This window comes from Tigriopus californicus, chromosome 3 (assembly GCF_007210705.1).
Source record: "Tigriopus californicus strain San Diego chromosome 3, Tcal_SD_v2.1, whole genome shotgun sequence".
Taxonomy (NCBI): domain Eukaryota; kingdom Metazoa; phylum Arthropoda; class Copepoda; order Harpacticoida; family Harpacticidae; genus Tigriopus; species Tigriopus californicus.
The window spans coordinates 4,665,386-4,684,472 of record NC_081442.1 but is presented as its reverse complement, the minus strand read 5'-3'; the positions used below and the strand labels follow the sequence as shown (position 1 = coordinate 4,684,472).

Genomic DNA, 19,087 nt, shown 5'->3' with positions numbered 1-19,087 from the left:
GAACTAAGTATGACTTTATGCAAATCAATCACCTACGTGAACATCGGGGTTATTAGCCTACTACGAGTCCGTCTTTGAACATTGAAGGGTTTCTCCTGATCACCATGGAAGGACTTTGCGTTTTCCTCACATATTCCAAAGGTCAAAATTGTACTTGGAAAGATTTGTCGAATATAATACCGATCCTTGAGTAATGGCTACCTTGGTCGGTAGTTGTAAGCTCTCTTGCCTAATTGTCGTGTTTAGACTGTTATTAATGGATTATTGTGCCCGGTTAATGATTGATGACATGTCAAGCGTATCCAGTAAGCGTTAATGGCCACTTTGGCACAATTCATATTTTCAGCCAAAGGTGATCAAATCAATAGGACTAAGTTTTGAAATACGGATCCTGCCAAGCTCGTTTGAATAGATTGGGAAATCTAGCCTTGACGGGGAATTATCAACACCTCTCCTCGGTGCAAAGTACTTCAAGAGTAATTCCTCTCCTCCTCTTGTGAATAGGCGATGAAATGCTGATAAAAATTTCATATAAGGCACGGAGATTAAGGGCAAATCCAGTTCTTGATCTGTCATCCCTGAAATGGCTTTGTGTGCACTTAATCTCTATGGACTATGACATGCCCTGACTTGAAGGCCTGTCACTCTAGCCGTGTCAGAAAAAGTGACGTTTGGGCTCATCCATGAACGAATTCACAGCTCCCAATGTCCCTAGATGCAAACGTACTTGAGAACCAGAAGGTGAGAATAGGCCAAGAAGCCCTAGAAAGGTGTAGGAGAATTACTTCTATCCTCGTCCCTAAATAACGGGAGGAATTACTTGAACTAGATTTTGCCCATCTATCTCGTACACTCGTACACTCATACGAGGCTGCCTGACAACTAACTATTTATTATGTTTAACACATAGGCCTGCTATCCCTTCTTTACCTGCCTGATATGATGCTCTCACTTTACTCTAGCTCTATAAAGAGGGCCTCGTTTGGTCTATTGTGATACGTCGGATGAGATCGATAAACATTCCATAATGACATTGCTATTCATGAAGGATTCAACTGGCCTCAAAGAGATATCTCATTTCATCCTCTCATGTTGTGGATTCGAGACGGGCCCACCCATCGGGAGCATACGTAGGGCCTAAAGGGTTTGGCGAGCTATGGAAGGAAGGAAGGGAGGAAGGAAGGGAGAGAGGAAGGAAGGAAGGCAGAGACGATTGAGGCCTGAAGTGAAACTGCATTGAATGACGTCAGAACTTGCAAGGTCACTTTGACCTTGAAAAGAAGTGCTGTTTTCTGCTGCACTTGAGGTTTAAGGCAAGCGAGCTAGGCCTATAGATGGAGTCGTTGCAGCTCAAGACGAAGAAGGCCTACTCTAGAATGGCCTTGAGACAGAAGGGAAAAGTGAGACGGAAAAGGGTTCAAATAAAAAAGTTGCTTGAGGCAAACACAGACCAACCTTTCAAGACGAACGAGAGCCAAGGCAAACACATTGAGCGAGCTTAGCACTATTTTATTCAGAGTAACGAGCTTAAAACACTCTACGTAGTACATACACAGGGTATAGGGAATACAATTGAGGCGAGCGGTAATTCAATAGAAAATGGGGGAAAGACCATCAAAAGACCAAATTACCGCTAGGGAGAGAGAAGGCTCCCAACAGGCTGTTGTCTTTTAGAAAATTAATGATATTGTTGTGGCCCATCAAGGCCAACCTCGTAGGCACTCAATGACGGGGAAAAAAGATCATTTGCACTCTGACTGCACATGTCTGTCCATTCCATTTCAGAGCCTTCGAACAAAACCTCCAAATCCTCATTCTCGAACGATCCTCCTAGTGCCATAAATCACGATTCATTGATATAACCCCCTGTCATTAAAGTTCCATGTTGGGGCATAAATCAAACGATAACGTGAGATTCTGAATGAATCTGGGAATTTGTAGGCCCATTCAACTTGTCCGTTGTCCAAAGAGACTATGATTATGAGCTTGTCATGCATGGAGACAGGCCTTTAAATAGACAAAAGGCACTCTTCAATTCCCAACAAAACTTTTAGAGATTGGATTTGTTTCTTCATCAGACTTGGAGTCGTCGTCATCGTCGTTATCGTCTGCTTCATCCTTGCTGAAGACATAACATGGAACTCATTATGATGTATGACGAAACGAACCACAACCCCACTGAGCTGGTTTCTTACACCCAATTAATCAACAGCAACAACTCCTTCCATCTTAATGAGCTTTCTGGACATCCAACGATCAAGCGAATTCTCACAACAACTTGTTTGCACGACTTTTCTTCAAGACTTATTGAATTACTAATTTCATAAAACTGTAAAGCTCTTTCCTTCATTGATATCAACCGACACTTTGGTAAATGGGACTTCCTTTGTTAAGTGAGTGAGCCAAACAGATGGTTTTGTCCTAACCAAGGGAAGAATTTCCACCAGTGTTCATTAGTTAAGAGCCCCTTGAGCGTATAGGGGCTGGTTTTTCTTCAATTCAAGTCCATTGGGCTCGATGTCCATCATTCCATATTTCATGGGTTGGACCTCACCGATCTCCCGTGAAGAATGCATCAAGCATATATTGGATGTGGATGGGGGCGAGTCTTTCATTTCAGATCATCCGTCTGAGCCATCTCCGTCGAAGCCAAAGCTCTCCACTTGTTTTGTGTCTGCCCAATGCACAGACACCTCACCTTGCTTCACCTCAGGGCCTTTTGGTCTTGGCTAGCATTCAAAAATTCATCTGACAGACTCCACAGTCTGTCCAGAACAAATGGTCGTTTTCATAGTGTTCAAGTGTTCAGTCCCCAATACACACATTCTCATTCATGTGGAGTGTCTTAGATTGGTTGCAGTGGCGGGAGATTTACTCCCTCTCGGGAATTGGATTTGATGGTCTCCATGTCTCTTCGATTTGTTTCCATCCCCCTCTCCTTTGTGGAAGATACCAGGCAAATTTTGATTGAACCATAACTCATGTGTTTGCTGGCCTATTTTGTATTCAATCAACCCGTTCTGAAGTCCCATGTGTGCCAGGAAAACATTATCGATATCTAGAGCTGTACTACGGATGGGCTGCTCAATGGCTCTCTTTCTTATTTGATCTCGTGTCTTGGTGTATACTATTTATTCGAGGTCCACAAATGCCACGTGGCGCGGTCATTGATTAAGGTAAAGTGGTTGGGTCTCTTCCCAAAAATACCGCAGTTATACATCTTCATCACGATGAATGTGGACCAGGTGGTCGTCGTTTGGTAGTGAATCGGTCGCCTCCTGCTTGCCAGACACACTTTTACGATGTCCAGACACAAATGAATTAATGTGAGCGTGCAAGCCGTGCAAGCGTCTACCAGGATTGACAAATAGCTGACGATAGCCTAAAAATGGACCCTTCCTTCACGGACTCATGACGCTCGTGAATAATTTTGTTGTTGCGAACTTTAGTGGTTTCATACCAACCAAAGGGAGTGTACACGAAATCGTGTGGGAGACTCATCTTGTGGCTCATTATGCTAATGTATCGAACCATATCTATCTGATTTCAAATCTCCCGCTTTGTTTCTCCTCTCCCCCCCCCCCCCCCNNNNTCAAACGCTTTGAGTGGAAGGTCGCTCTGGACATGGACTTGGATGGGGTATATGTGTACTTACTTGTTGTGTATGGACTGAAATGTAGGGGGATTATTTGCCTATCGCTAATCCTCTGGCCATTTCCAGCCATCTCACCTTGAGACAAGATACTTATCAAAAATGAATCTCCTCATTAAAGGTGAACAACTGTGAGTACAACGCATAAGGGAGCCCAACATACATGGTTTACGTGGGGATGGTTCCGAACGACTATTGGTATTTATGAGTGGAGGCCGAATCCAAATCTAATTCTCCCGGTTTCTCTCGCTTTCGAGCATTCAAAGGCACAGGGTCGTATATCAATGTTTCTTCGTATTTTGTCAGCCGAGTCCATAAAGTATCGCTCTCACTTGGAACTTGAGGCAAACGCTGATTCATTGCCCAAAATCTCGATTATCGTATTTAAACAATGGCTAAACCGCCGCAGGGGCGTATCATAAAGTATCGATTTCATGAATTCCATAATGGGAAAGCAAAAGCTATTACCAACTTTAACAGTTGGCTATTGCTAAAGTCAGCTGACGAGTAGCCTGCAAAAGCTGTATGTATTGTATGTGCTGTAAATATGTACCTTACCAAAGGTTCTGATGGTTTGATGACTGAATTGAATTCTTGCCTCATGGTTTGATGAAAATTGAGGGACGTGTGTTCGGTTTGGCGCCGCATAAATCAGTCAAATGAGACCCCACCAGATCTTGAATCGCATTCCGAGATGTTCAGAGGTTATTTTCGGCCCAAAAACCTGTCGTCCACGCGCCAAATTTGGAGATGGATTATGATTTCCCCATAAAATATGAATACATCACACCCTCTGTCATCTATTTGCGAACCCACTGGGAGGGAGCAAGCAAAGCAGCATGCAATTTAAGATTCAAATATTCAAAAAAATACCGTGGACGAATAATGATATCTTCTTTTTTTGAATTCAAACGCGAGCCTTGGGATTTAATCCCGCGTTTTCAGTGTCCAAGTCACTCCCCATTTAATTCGGGAGAGTTGCTGGAATTTCAATTTCCTTCATTTCAGGGAATATCTCACCCCATCACCCTATTGCTATGCTAACGAGATTAAGACGAGCTGTGACTCTGGACTTGATTTCTTTGATCTTGATCGCATTGCCAGACAGACCTTACTTGAACAGAAAGAAAACGTCCAGAAGATCCGCAGTCCTCGCTTTGTAGTCGTGGCCTCATTTTTTTCAAGTCAATGGTTGTCAATTTTAGGTACTCGGGGAGCGGTTATGAGACCATTTTCAGGGATATATTGTTTCAACCCCGACTACCAAGTTACCACCCTTCGTTCCAGAGTCCCTTGGGTCACATTGAATCCACGTCAAGCCAGCCAACTGACTACCTATTCTCAGAGGAAGGAATTTCGTCCCTCGTTTTTTTTCTTCTCGAGAGGGCGGGGGAGTTAATTTCAGATGAATGGGCAGACTCGGTATGAATAGGAATGATCTAAAGACGTCTTTTTTATGCTTAAGCTTCTTTTGTATTTCTTTTGGTCCATGCCTTGAGTGAGAGATTTTTGTTCCATTTCGGGGTTAAAAATTGCACCAAAGCCAAAGAAGTAGAAGGAGTCTGTTTTCACTTTGTTTTGAGTTTTGAGCATCTGCAGAGATTTACTCGCTTCAACTTGTAAGCCTGCTTCGGTCGAGGTGAAATCCTCCAATACAAGCAAACATGCCAAACAAATGTATTATTTCTTTCTCATGGACCTCGAAAACTGTGGACTGGAACTCAACCGTCGTTGACTGAAAATCCTCATCACTCTGTCCATGGGTTGGAGAGGTCCAACGAATCGAGGTTTTTGTGTCTTTCACAGATAAGATTGGCATCAATTCCAATGTTGCTTTCGGCGAGGTGAAGCCCTATTAATGAGTGACAACTTGTGGACACTGATGAAGTCGGCAAATCCGGCTTCTTTGGGGTGCCATAAGCCTGTGTGACAGAGAGAAATGGGAGCTTTAAACGATTTAAATTTACTCCAACTCTTCTAATGCCCCTTAAAGGCGAGTGGATGTATGTGATCAGCATGGGAATTGATGAGGCGAAAAAATCGTCCCATGGGGACCCGGATATTTATTTGGCCACATTTCTCTCCAGAATTTATGCCTGCCTGAAGCACGTGAAAACGAGGCAAGATAATTGAGAGTTCATATTGAACCAAGTGGCATCGCTTTTCTCTCTGGATGGAAACGTAAATGTCTCTCTTTCTTAGTCAATGACAAAAAGAGTTATCGTATTGTCATCTTTGAACTCTCTTTCTTCCCGCACTTACTTCCTTCAATTAACAATGGCAGGCTTGTCCTGCCAAACGGCAGCCAGCCACAAATGCATTCATCCATCTAACCATCCAACTACAAAGAACCAGCCAGACTGGTTGGTTGGTTGGTTGGTTGGTTTGCCCTCAGATCTTTTGAGAGTCATTGATGGAAAAAATTAAAATTGTGGTTTCACCCTCCATCCTCAATGATGATAAGTGACAGTTTGAGGATGACTTTTGCCTTTAACTTGGAATAATGGGAATGAATCATCCTGGTCGGGGACTTCGCGATGATGAAGTCTTTCAAACCGTGTTTTTTTTCTTGGCCAAGTAAGATCATCCGGAGTGATGAGACAGGCCTTCATGCCTGGGATGGCATGAGCAAAAACAATTGCGTTATTGTTTCCAAGTCGCCAATTTGGGCGGCGGCCGTTCAAAATGCTCTGCCGTCTCCTCAGGGGGAAATTGGCACTTGAACTCTTTTGTCTGAACTTGGACCAATTTATTTTGAATTAATTCAAATTGTGAGTGCTCAAAATTATAACATTGGGTTGTGGGTTTGTCGGCGACTCTCGACCTCACACCCAAGCCATTACAATTAACTAGCAAAAAAAAGACCGAGGCTTTTAACCTTGGACAATGAGAGCTGATCATTTCAGGTTATTTCCACAAGTTCAAGAAAAGGAATGAGTAAAACCCGTAAAAGAAGACAGAAGTCAAAACACGATTTCACTCTCTGACTGCCAATTCAAATGGAGAGTGATAAATGCTCGACAACACACAGAAAACGAACACGTTTAATGTCTTTGACAGTTTGAATATGTTGACGATCATGATGATGTACGAAGTGCACAAGCGCTGAAATGGGATGGAATGTACATGCATGCAAACTTCAATGCCGACCTTGAGTTTGTCCCCACACTCATTTGTGAAATGTTTATGGCACTCGTTGACGCGTCGAATCAAGTTTGAGGGCATTTTTGCGTGTTTCGAACCCGAGATGAATAGATGATCCGCTCTGCGAGAAATGACATCTTCTCTTTCTCCATCAATATCAACATTTGTGATCTTAATCGTCCAATACATCCAATACAATCTTCAAGTCCGACTTTTGTACCCGAATTTAAAGAGAAGCTCGTTTGCATAAAGCTTGAATTGGACTGCCGAATGCGTAGATTAAGTCGGAAAATGTACCCGAATCACGATCCAGAGAGGGGGAATTGAACAATCAATGTGACGAGGGTGGGCGAGCTCATAAATCAATAGTTTGACAATCGGGGTAGCATTGTCAATCTGCGTGTTTCATTGTCTCATTGGTCGTGTGGCTGGCTCAAGAGAGGCGGGCAGGCGGGTTGAGGCAGAGGAGGGCCCCCAATCAGAGCCCACACTCAATTGTCAGGATCACTTGACCTTTGATTTCAAGTGGGTATTGCCATGCAAACACGTCTCTCAACAATCGTGGCCAATTGACGAACGAACACCAACCCTCCTGCCTTGTTGGGCTCGGGGATTTATGAAATTCATCTTTCAAGGATACAAATCACTGAAAAAGATGTGGGCGGGCAGGCCTGGGATATTTAGTATATCTGCGTATCCGATTTTCCCCTCATTGAGAAGTGATTGAACACGGGGAGGGGGAAAATGTGGAAAATACGCATTTAGACCGACCGACGATGGGTGATAATGTGGGCCATTTACTTCACTTGAATGCTCTTGTTTGAGAAGGTTAGTAGTTTGCTTTTTTCCAAGACGAAATGAAATGCAAAACAAAGCAATTTCGGAAATGATGGAAGAGGGCCTGGCAAAAAAAGGCACCCACTTCGTTTTGAGTTCACCTCGATCTACTAGATACGGATTTCACCCAATCATGGCCATTTCCATCCATCAAAACCAACCCAAACTCATTTGCCACCCAAAATTGAGCCATTCACAAAAAGGAGCTGGTCTAGACCCGGATGATCGAAAACTATGAACACATATACATTTCTTTGAAGGTCTGCGTTGTATGTTAGTGTGTAAGTGGTTGCTCCTCGTCGAGCTCGTCCATTCTGCTATAATTGCCGAGAAAATACGACCATTTGTCTGGTTCCCAACAACTTGAGTGGTAATCCCTTTGAGGATGGATTAAGCTGTCCCACGGAACGCTTCAATGAGGAAGAAAAAAGTGTGCGTACCTTACTTGGAAATTCCCCCCTCAAACCACTTCGCATTCCCATTAAACAGGGGTTGGTTGGTTTCGGGAGATTAACAATAGCCAAAGTGGAAGTTTTTCAAGAACTTTCTCTGTCATTATGCCAACCTTGATCACCCATGGGACTAGGGATCCTCCCCAGGAAAAGGGTTAAACGATCAGTATTGTTGTTGTTTGCTTGACGCGTTCGCTTCATTCGTCATCCACACGCGCTACTTTTCAGTGCACGTGGCACTAATCCGGAAACGGAAATGGACTCCAACTTCTGTCCTGATCATCACTCAACCCAATCAGCAATCCCTCAAGCATTCATCAAAATGTCTTTCTAAGATAGTAATATAAGAATATGAAGGAAAAACTAAAAGAAGGTGAAATGAATTGTTTGGAATTGTATTTTTGGCTGGTCAAAGTAATGACACGTGCTCATTCGCTGTAAAGCTCCCAAACCCTTCGCATAATCCTGTTTGATCTCCTAATGACACTGATTGAGTGTCCAGGGTCGTTGAATCCTTTACAATGACCAAAGCTCCCCGATTGGCAGCCGGTCCTTATTCGGGAACTATTATTTTGATTGCACTTCCATCCAACTGTCACGACCATCAGATGACAACTCACTTTCGGAGGGTGATCTATGCCAACCATAAAAAATGCTCAAGGCAAAAATCAGAGGAGTATGTAGAGTTAAAGAAATCGAGAACTGCCATGCATTTCGCTCCTTTAAAGCATGAAAAAGCCAGTGGTGTGTAATCAAACGCTGATCGATGGCATCAAGATATGGAGAATTGCCTGCCTGGAGGAGAGACGTGCATCCGTTTTGGGCCTCCTCATCCCTTGGATATCAATCCATCCGGAATTGGCCATTGGGAGAAAAGAGAAACTACTTGGTCGTCGTATCTTCTTTTGTTTGATTTTCCCTCGACCAAACATGGCTCTCACATATTTATTGCACAATGATAATGCAGAGCACGAGGACCAAAGAGGAATTGCAACCAGACGTACGGACTGATCCTACGTACCAGATACACTGAAGCCCTGATAATGCACACTTGAGTAATACCTTTGACCTGGTTTTGACCGTGGATCCGATCTTGACTGCAATTGTCTTTTGAACGCTTTCGATCTCTTTTACTCTTTTGAATCTTGAAATGGACTTGTTTTCTGATCAAACTTTGCGACCTAACGCATCGAATAAATCCACTTTTTGATACACAGTGACCCTCAATTGTTTCTTCATTGTGTACACGTACGTACTCATACGTACAGTAGAGACTCGAGCTCATAGGGTAGATAGAAACTGTACAAAATGGGAGGGGTGTCACTCGAATAAATGGAATCAAAGGGGAAGCAGCTCATAGGGGTGATTTTGAGCTTGTCCTCAGCCAGTATATACAGCAATACAAGAGTGAGTATTCGTCTCCCTCATATTGACAATATTGCGATCCTGTCTTGAGCCACTCATCAGTTGTTCCTCGTTGTCCCTTGGAGAACGAGTGTTTACCGAAAGTTTTTCAATTACACTCTAGATCAATAGACTGAATTGCGTCCAATATGAAAGGCACATACAGTACCTGTGCACAAGTATCTAAGTGAATTCCATTCATTGCAAGGATTTAAGTGGCATAGTGATATTATATTCAGATTGGTTAAAAAATGAACAAGTATTTGTCGTATGTAATTATGGACTTTGAACAACCAATTAGTTGGCGGCAAAATTGGTTGGTTGTCACGGTGTGATAACAACGATTGGTGGCAGAGATATTGTGCAATCATTTGAATTCATTTCCCCTATTGATGAATAGTTCCCTTCAATTACTTTGACACAACGATAATAGATGATGGCAACAAAGAAACTCTCAATCATAGGAAAGGTTATGGGTTATGTACGATTGCATTAACTCTTGGTGTGGAAATATTTCAAAATTTCCACATCTTTTGGCGATGCTTTTCAGGGCGAAACCGTCATATTTCTTGTCCGAAATGCATAACTTCTTCTCATCGTCCAAGATTTTTGTTTTTTGGCCTTAAAACATTAAATCATATTATCAACAGACAGAACTTAGTGCCCAACATTTTCATTAAAATGGGGTTAGCGAGTGAATAATCCTGGTGATTTTCAGCTCCCTTTCACCATTACCAACACGCACTTTGTTCTCTTTATGTATGCATCTTCATATCAAAAATGTATCACTTTTCAAGAATATTAATTAACTTAATGGGAAAATTTGCTTATAGATACTTATTTAAGTTGCCACCGTCTTTGTTCGTCAAGGGATATAACAATCGGTTGGACAATTGGTTGATAATTGGGACAAACTCCTCATATTTGCATCCTTCTGAGGCCACGATACTAAATAAGATGCAAATACTTTCAAGGAACAGCCACAAGGTGTTTCTTAATTCACCGTTTATCAGAGGCTTAAAAACACCGTTTCGCCTTAATTTATTGTGCAATTGTAGGCTGTTTTGAAGATTATTCGCTCAATAAATACAGAACCGTTCTCAGAAAAAACATGGTCCTCGTTTTTATGGTTGCCAGTGTGCAATTGAAGGTGCACATTTGTTGAATGTGTGTCTCTTTCCTTCACCCTCCCCTCCCATGGGCGAAATCAAGTCCCTAGGGAGAGCCATCTCGGCTTAGCCTTAGATTAACAAGGTTTTGGTATAAATGAAGGTCCGATGCAAGGAGCGAACCCATGAGTGAGATAAATGGCCCCCCACATTTGTGGACAAATTGAAAAAGCCAGGCAATTAGAAAATGGCAATGGAACTTGATTAGTGATTACAAAACTGTTGTCATTGATAAAGCGCTAGAATGGTGTTTTACCATCAATTGAGACCAATGTGACATTGTTTGGAAAATGTTAGCTTTGCTCCATAAATGGTATGGATAAGCTCAATGTCTTAATTGTTCTAGAAGTTCTCCGCGTGTTAGAAGATGTACAAAATTGCTTCAGGTTAGGTGTATCAGCATCATAATATTCCATGGATGTTCAACAGCCAAGGCGAGTCACAATTTAAAGGATCGTTGTACCGCCCACATTAAAAATATGATCTGATATAAAGCGTTTTTAAGAAAAATATCAAAAAAGTGTAACTCTTTATGCCCACAAACATTTTTTTTTCTTCTCAAGAGACTTTCAGCGATATTTCAAAACTTCCACGCAACTATAAAAAGAGGGCTCACGCAACCTTTGTTTCCAGTATATGTATTTTTAAACATACTTCTTCAAGTCCATAAGTAACACTGTTATGTTATCCAATGAATCCTTATCCATGGCGTCTTCAACCAAGCTTCTAGCCACATCTTTTGGGCTTCGACCCTTTTTGAGCCGCTTGCGAACGTAATGGGCAACACCCTCGTTGGTATGAGTATCCCAAAGGCCGTCTGAGGCCAAGACCGCAAAACTAGGATTCGATCCCCTCAACTTGAATTTCATGACATCCGGCTCACACGTGATGAGGTTCTTGTCCTTCAAGGGGAAATCTCCTAAGGCCCGGGAAGTGGCCAAAATCCCTTGAACTCTCCAGACTCCGTTCATTTCTACATACCCACCGTTTTCCTCAATCCGTTTCTTTTCTTTCTCCTGAAAAGAAGAGCGAACACGTGTAATATAAAAAAGGAAAGTGATGCCCATCTTTGGCTTTCATCCTTTTCAGGGTTGGTTTCACTGTAAAAAAAACCTTCCATGCATGGATATACAGTCATAGATTTCTAGACACTGGATGTCGGACGACCGACCTCTTCTTGGTTGGCTAGACAGTGTAATAAACCGGTTTGTGATCAATTCCCAAGAGACTATCTGTTGTACTGTTTTACCAACAGATTGGTCGGGGGTCCGACATCCAGAGTCTAGAAATCTATGATACAGTATACTAGATGGGAAATAGGGTTTTCTCCATTGGTACCTATCTACTCACCCAACCTATTAATGGAATGTGTGGAGGTACTTTTAATTCATGATTTCTATGTTTTAACAAAATTGAATACATCAATTCATCAATGCTTTATGTGAGCTCTAATAAAAAAGTGTAACTATGATATGACGGGCCAACCCTGGTCCTTTCAAACTCACTTGACATGGTTTATGGTCGTAGGAAAGTGGGGTGACCTCTCCCTTTGTGTTGACCAGGATTCCCCGGGAATCTCCCACATTGGCCACCCACAGCTGATCTTGATCCATAATACTGAAGAGTAGAGTTGTACCTGGAATGACACACATCAGCTCTGAGCTCAAAGTAGACTTGGGCATCCAATGATAGGTTCTCTTACCACCGATTTGGAATCTTTTCCGACCCTCTTGCATGAGTTGAATGTCAACATGAGCAATCTCCTCCTTAAGAAGTAAATCATAAGCGATTTGACCCTCTGGCAAGAGGAGCTCTGACAAATCTCGCCTCATTGGAGGCTTTCTTGAATTACTTTTGCTATTAGACTTAGGTTTTGGAATAATCGCATTGCTATTGCAGGCGGAAGAGGACGATGTTTTCTTTTTACTCAATCCGGGCGAGGATGTATTTAGGGTGAGCACACTTTCGATAGGATGGTTCTTCAAAGTGGGGACCTCCTCCAAAGCCTTTACTCTTGACGACATGATTGGCCCTGAAGATACATTGGATGCAGGTTCCTTTTTGGCCGAAGCCGATAGTTTAGGCTTGGCCATCTCTTCCAATTGCACTTTGCCTTTGGGACAAAGCTCTTTGAAGTCGGCCTCGGAGAGCTTGAGAAACTTGAGCAAGGGTTTGGTCACAATCTTGTCGCCCCGGGATTTTTCCAAGCACGCCAATTTCTCCTTGTTCGAGAGACTCTGACTGGCCAAGGCTTTGAGCAATTTGATCTTTTGAGTCAGATTGGCCAAAAAGTGCTTCTTGACATAATCCACCGCAAACTAGAATACCCATAATGCATTTACCAGTAGATGTCTCCTTTACTCAGGCTAGTTCTGATCTAAACTGATGGATGATGTGGAGCAACTTACCTGGCCTCCATGGCCGTCGAGGACCGAGGCGATCTTCACGGACTTGCCATCCACCACAGGAATGGAACACAAGATGAATCTGTCTTCCATGGTGGGTCTTCGACCTTGGACCGAGCACACCACCACATTGCGTTCTTGGTGTTCCCAGACAGTGGAATCCATGAGCAAGGATCCATCCGCGTTCAACAGAAGGTATTTGTGGATCTTGCTGAAGCTTTGGGATTTCACCAACCAGCACAAGACACAAATCAGGATTGAGAATACAACGATGGCCTCACTTTTCCCGTCCAGGAGGTCAAGAGGAATATTTAAGGCTTGAGCCAAATCGCCAAGACTTTCCTTCACCGACATGAGATGCTCTCTTAATAGGGTCAATAGCATCTGGTCCTCCAACTCGTCCTGATCCATGATATCTAAGTCGGATTGACTTTGGAGCTAATCTCACCAGAAACAAAGGCTAATGCGTTGAACCTGCCTTGTCCTCATGTCCAACCCCAGTAGGGGTGACTTTGCAAATTCACTGCCAACTTCCCCCCAATGGATTCCCATCTCTCCATGGACGAGAGTATGATAACGAGAGCCGAGAGACGAAACTTAGGTGAACAACTGAACAGCTGACCTTTGTGGACTTGGACCGCGCACAGGCGTGTTCAAAGGCTGATACTTATGTCTATGTCGATAGACGGTATGGGTATAGAGGGGCTAAGTCAGATGTGGGCGCTCCAGGGAATCGGGGGAATCGGCGGAGCGGGATGATAAATGGCAGAAAGCTGGCCAAGCCTCGAGCCAAATGAAGAGCACCTGGAGTGAAGCATCATACTCATTTCCCTTATTGTTCACGTGCATTGACTTGGAATATGCAGGGAGCATTTCAGTGGCAGTCGAATTGCAAATTGGGTGATGATTCTCCCCGGTGAGAAATTGCTTTTCATCTACAGATCAGAGATAAATGCGAACTAGCCTGATCTTTCGGACTCTAAGTTTCTTTTATGATGAGGGGTTAGGCATGCGCCAAAACGAACGCAATTTCATTGAACAAAGCTCAAGAACTATTCAGCTACGTTTTTTGTTCGATTACCTTGGCCGACATTTTTTTGCCAACGATGAGCCCAATAGCTGCATCTCAAATGCTTATTATTTCTAGCTACGACGGATATGTAAAAAATACGAAAAAAGAAAAATTGCCCTTACAATGCAATCGAGCTTTCATTTCTGATTTAAAAAAATCCATGTATCAAGGTTGTTGTACTTCTCATAAAATCCAGACTAGTGCGAACCCCCGAGGGAAACTCTTCCTTTGATCAGTGGCTCTCGGAACACTTTTGAGGACCAATTTTCGATTCCCACCAAGATTTCACGGCTGAAATGAGGAGAGATGTAATCCTAGAAGTAGAAATTTGCTCCTCAACTCATTGATGGTGTTTCCATACCCATGACTCTGGCATAAACGCCTGGAAAATAAGAATCCCCACAACTGAATCCCCACGAAGTGATCCCTTGAAGTTCGAACCTTCCAGACGTATCATTCAGGTACATCAAGGGGCCTCCAGAATCCCCCTGGAATTAAAAAGTCAGAGGTTATGACTTTCATAGATTTAGACAACACCACAGAGGATTAGAGCTATTTTCTGTTCAATAGCAGTTAGAGGCTTTTGTCACCAGTTGTGAGGATTGGAGAGGAACCATGTCAATCAGGATAGGAACAGGCATGTACTTTAGACTGATATTCCTCTATTATAAATGAAGTGGAATTGAAGGGGGAAATATCAGGGATTGTTTTATTGCACTCAACATGCTAATATAATATGAAGATGATTCACTTTTTGTCATAAGAAATGAAGTGGAACTTGTTCCAACTGTGCTGTACATGGTGAGTGCCTTTTTCCAAAGAATGTGGTCCTTACACTATACGAGAAATATTTTGTATCTTAAATACAAATCTCGTACACAAGACGACTATTCTTACTTTTTCTAAGCCAGTCTCCTCTAATATTTAAATGGTAAATGGGCTGATGGCTCCATTGTGACTTCTTGAAACTATGAGTTATTGAATGAAATATCATCTAGAGATAACAGCAACACGATGAACGTGAGGTTATTTTGGCATGTCAAGTTCATTTAGTAATCTGGCAGATATCTGCTTTCCCTTTCAGTTAGCCCCTTTTAAGTTCCTGACCTAAAGCAACACGCTGATCCCTAATTGGATGTTAGGCACTTACCTTTTCGGAGGGGAAAGAAGCATTGCATAGTTGAATACAGGCTACCTAATATATATAGCACTATTTCTTTTGTTACATCTACAAACGGGTAATTGTCTCACCTGACAAGAGTCTTTGTCGCCTTTGTCGATTCCGGCGCAAAACATGCGCTCAGTGTACAAAGAATGTGAGCGTTCGTCGCATACTGTGCTGTTGAAAATATCGACTTCCACCTGCAAAAATGTTAAAAGACTTTCATAGTAAATCCATTTTTCAAATGCAGATGGCCTGAGCTCCCTAGAGAAATCGGTCAAAGATTACATTTGATAATTGAATTCGTCGATGCGCTCCTTAATGAGCCTGATTTCAGTGGTGGGTCTTGTTGGTCCATTTTAACGTCAAGTCTAGTGCACCCGATCGATCGAAGGTTAAGCATTAATTTTCGGATTATGTTATATCAAATTCAAATGGCTTCACTTTATTGTTAGTGCTCTTGATCAGAGGGAATAACTTCCTTTGTTAAGGTTTCCTTCTAAAACTGTTCCAATTTATGGTAGGTGAAAACGAAAATCATTCCCTAGAATTATATCACATTGTCTTCGACGTCTTAATATCCTTAATTACTACATATGAAAGGCCGAAACAACTCCAAAAAAAATCAAGTATCACGATCAAAAAAATACGATCGGAGCAAAAGTAGAGACTCAAACATGTAAGAAGTATTCCGAGATCAAGAACCCAGAATGACCAACTAAGAATGCGTCATATATTTTTAAAAGGAATTCAACCGAATATTTACCTTATTCAAGGCGTTGGCGTAATCGCCTGACTTCATCGCTCCCCATCCCGTGACAATTGCCTGCATAAGAAACAAAAGAAGTGCATCAAAAAATATTGTATTGTTTAAACTTGCAGAAATTTGTACAAATTTGAAATTTGACACAAATAACAGTATTGGACTATAATCGCGTTAATTAATCTAAAGAAACTATAAGCCTCGCCTGGTATCATTGGTTGTATAGTATGGTTAATAGCCAATCGAACGGAAAACCATTACCTTTCGGGTTGGATTGATGGGAAATTGTTTCGGATAACAGATTGGTCGGATGTACCAATTCATGTTATTAAACACAATCCGTTTCTTCAATTTGATTAACGAAAAGTCATAGTCCACCCATCTCCTCTTGTATGATTCATGGATTATGATTCTGAAGCAAACGGAAATAATAGGGATGAATGAATTAGGAATCAAAAACAGCTCACGATTCCTTACTCTTTGGCACTCGAAATGAAAAGTACACTCTCGTCTCGATCAGTGACGTCATGTTCCCCCAAAACCACGGATAGTAACTCAGGTTCGTATCGATGCCTAAATGTCAAATCAAAAGGATTGAGTACTGTACTCCTAGGCAGTAGTTTTCCCCATTGCAAAGGGCAGTCAATTAACGGGCGTAAAGCTCAATGAACCTACCTATCAGTACAATGTGCGGCTGTAAAGACCCATTGGTCGTTCATGAGAGTACCCCCACAAAATGGGCGGAACGATCCACTTTGGATTTCGCTGGTCTTGACCAGGCCAGCTTGCCACGGAAATTCGTGCTGTTGTGTAACGGATCCACTAATGATTCTCATGAGTAAATTTCTCTGACCGCATTCTAGAAAAAGGACAATGGAATATGCAATATATTCCTGAATCGTTGGAAAGACCCTTTGTCTTGCCTTGTGCTCAAACGTTTTGCTTGTCCTTTACACTGTTGAACAACCCCCTTTTGCTATACTACATAGACCAATCCCCCAAGTAATTGAACGAAAAAATGTAGTACATGCCTATGTTGCGATGATGAGAGAAAGCAGGAATAAATATATCTTGTTTGCAGTCCAATGATTTATTGTCCAATATTGCCAAATGTACTATGCATGAAGAATTTTCTAATAATTTTGATGTCCAACATTTGTTTGTATATTTATTGACTTTTGCCCAACGGTTCTCTAGCAATCCAGTCCGTCAACTGCAAACAAGATAAATGAAGAGATATGTTGTACACTTCAGTCTCTTTTCAGTCTCAAAGGCCAGCCAACTAAGTCTCAAGCGATGATAGATTCAGACAAAGAGTCTTCCTACCGCATTTGTTCTCTTCGACATCTCCACGTTTCGCCTTGGATCCCGCAATGTTCCCATCGGAGCTGATCAGTTCATGGGCCTGTTCCACTTTGCCCGAGCAAAAGGCCAGGCACTCAAAGCCAAGGTCGGTGACCGTGTCATCCGAGAAGAAGTTAAACCGAACGGTAGGACTGGTGGTGATAACCGAGGGCGCATTACTTCCGCAGAACCTACGACTGATAAGAATAGAAATGATCCATTTTTTATTGCTCTTATAATTAGACCTGCATGATTTCCTGCTTAATGTTGCGGGAGATTTCCAAGAAAAAATATCATATGCGACGAGCATGAGGACTTGTTCGTTGAATGGAGTACAATGAATGCGACTCAAATTGTCATAAATGATAGGGATACGAAAGCACTCATTCACTTACACTTTGTCCGGCTTAGATTCATCTTCAACGATGGTCACTTTGTCCATACAAATTGTGTCGTCACCGAAAAGCTTGAAGGATGGACACTGAATAGTCATCTCTTTGCAAACTTCGCCCATCTGTGAAGTAACAGTTCACATATTTTAGACTCCATTCGTCCAATTATAAGAAGGGAAAGACTTTTCAGATCCTGATCTTTAATTTCATTACAACGCGTTCATGATTTGGAACAAAGACGTGGAACACGTCTCAAGTGAGATCTCAATAAGCACTAATTTAATTATAGTATATTCCGCTGTTTTAAAATTGCTTGCCGAAGAATGGGCACCATTTGGTCCCCTAACGATATTAAGCGTACTTTAATTTGCTTAAAAGAGGCATCTTATATAAGCGGTACCACATTGTTCAAAAGCGTTGAGATGTACAAGAGGAAATGAGCCTTGTTTGTATCACCCACAAATAACATATTCTTTACCTTGAATGTAAATCTACAGTCTGTGGAATCCTCATAATGAGATGTCCCGTCGAATCCAGGGTGACTCTTCATTCGAACTGGTTCGCCAAAGGCCCTGTCCGAAAGGTTCTCGACCGCTCCACAAGGGGTAACCTCGTAGCCTTGGACTCCGGATCGCTTGTCCATTGCCATTCTTTCCTCTGTGCATTTGACCTTGCACTGGAAGGATTGGCCTTGGTCAAGTAAATTTCTCGTCACACTAACTTGAAAGGTTTTGTCAGTCACGTTGGTTGAAGTGGGTATGTCCTTGCCGCAAAACCTTAGATGTGAAGAACATCATATTCTAGACTCATATTCATGTAGTATTTCTCGTCAAACATGCTCACTTCTCTTGCCCATTCTGATTGGTTCTGATTTCCAGCTTTTCTGAACAATCCGAAGCCATTGATTCAGAACAAACCACTTCCGCTCTGGAACACATGTCTCCCAACTAAAAATAAAACGCCATTAATTTCCAAAGCCTTTGACAAGTTGGAAGATGATTGGGTGTTAGACTCTAATCTGATTGAGAAAAAGGATGTTGCATCTTGTTTATGAATGTACAATATGCACGTTTAGTTCGTATTTCCATTGATGAGCGTCTCCAAACATAGACTTGTTACAAAAATAGGATTTTGGCCATTATTTCCAACAACATGCATGTTTTCAGGTCAGTTTCGTATTGCAGTAATTGTTCCACAACAAACCAAAAATTAACCAATAACAGACCCCTCAGGCCATGAGTTTACAGTACGAATTAATCTATGGATTCTCAAAGTCGCCTATTCTAAGGTT

At 42.1% G+C, this 19,087-nt stretch overlaps 2 protein-coding genes across 2 annotated transcripts; both read right to left on the bottom strand.

The window, feature by feature from the left end:
• Positions 1–11,284: 11,284 nt before the first annotated feature.
• Positions 11,285–13,851, bottom strand: LOC131877592 (protein phosphatase 1L-like). The gene is made up of 4 exons (XM_059223300.1): positions 13,067–13,851; positions 12,361–12,976; positions 12,164–12,294; positions 11,285–11,674 (listed from the first exon to the last, which is right to left on the bottom strand). The coding sequence occupies exons 1-4, from the start codon at positions 13,472–13,474 to the stop codon at positions 11,303–11,305; spliced, it is 1,527 nt and encodes a 508-aa protein (XP_059079283.1). The 5' UTR covers positions 13,475–13,851; the 3' UTR covers positions 11,285–11,302.
• Positions 13,852–14,247: 396 nt separating this feature from the next.
• On the bottom strand, positions 14,248–18,922 carry LOC131878375 (ovochymase-1-like). Its single transcript, XM_059224325.1, has 11 exons — positions 18,640–18,922; positions 18,275–18,572; positions 17,800–17,918; positions 17,387–17,601; positions 16,736–16,919; positions 16,538–16,633; positions 16,322–16,472; positions 16,064–16,123; positions 15,387–15,497; positions 14,497–14,623; positions 14,248–14,426 (listed from the first exon to the last, which is right to left on the bottom strand). Exons 1-11 carry the CDS (start codon positions 18,732–18,734, stop codon positions 14,368–14,370), a joined length of 1,515 nt encoding a protein of 504 aa, XP_059080308.1. The 5' UTR covers positions 18,735–18,922; the 3' UTR covers positions 14,248–14,367.
• Positions 18,923–19,087: the final 165 nt, after the last annotated feature.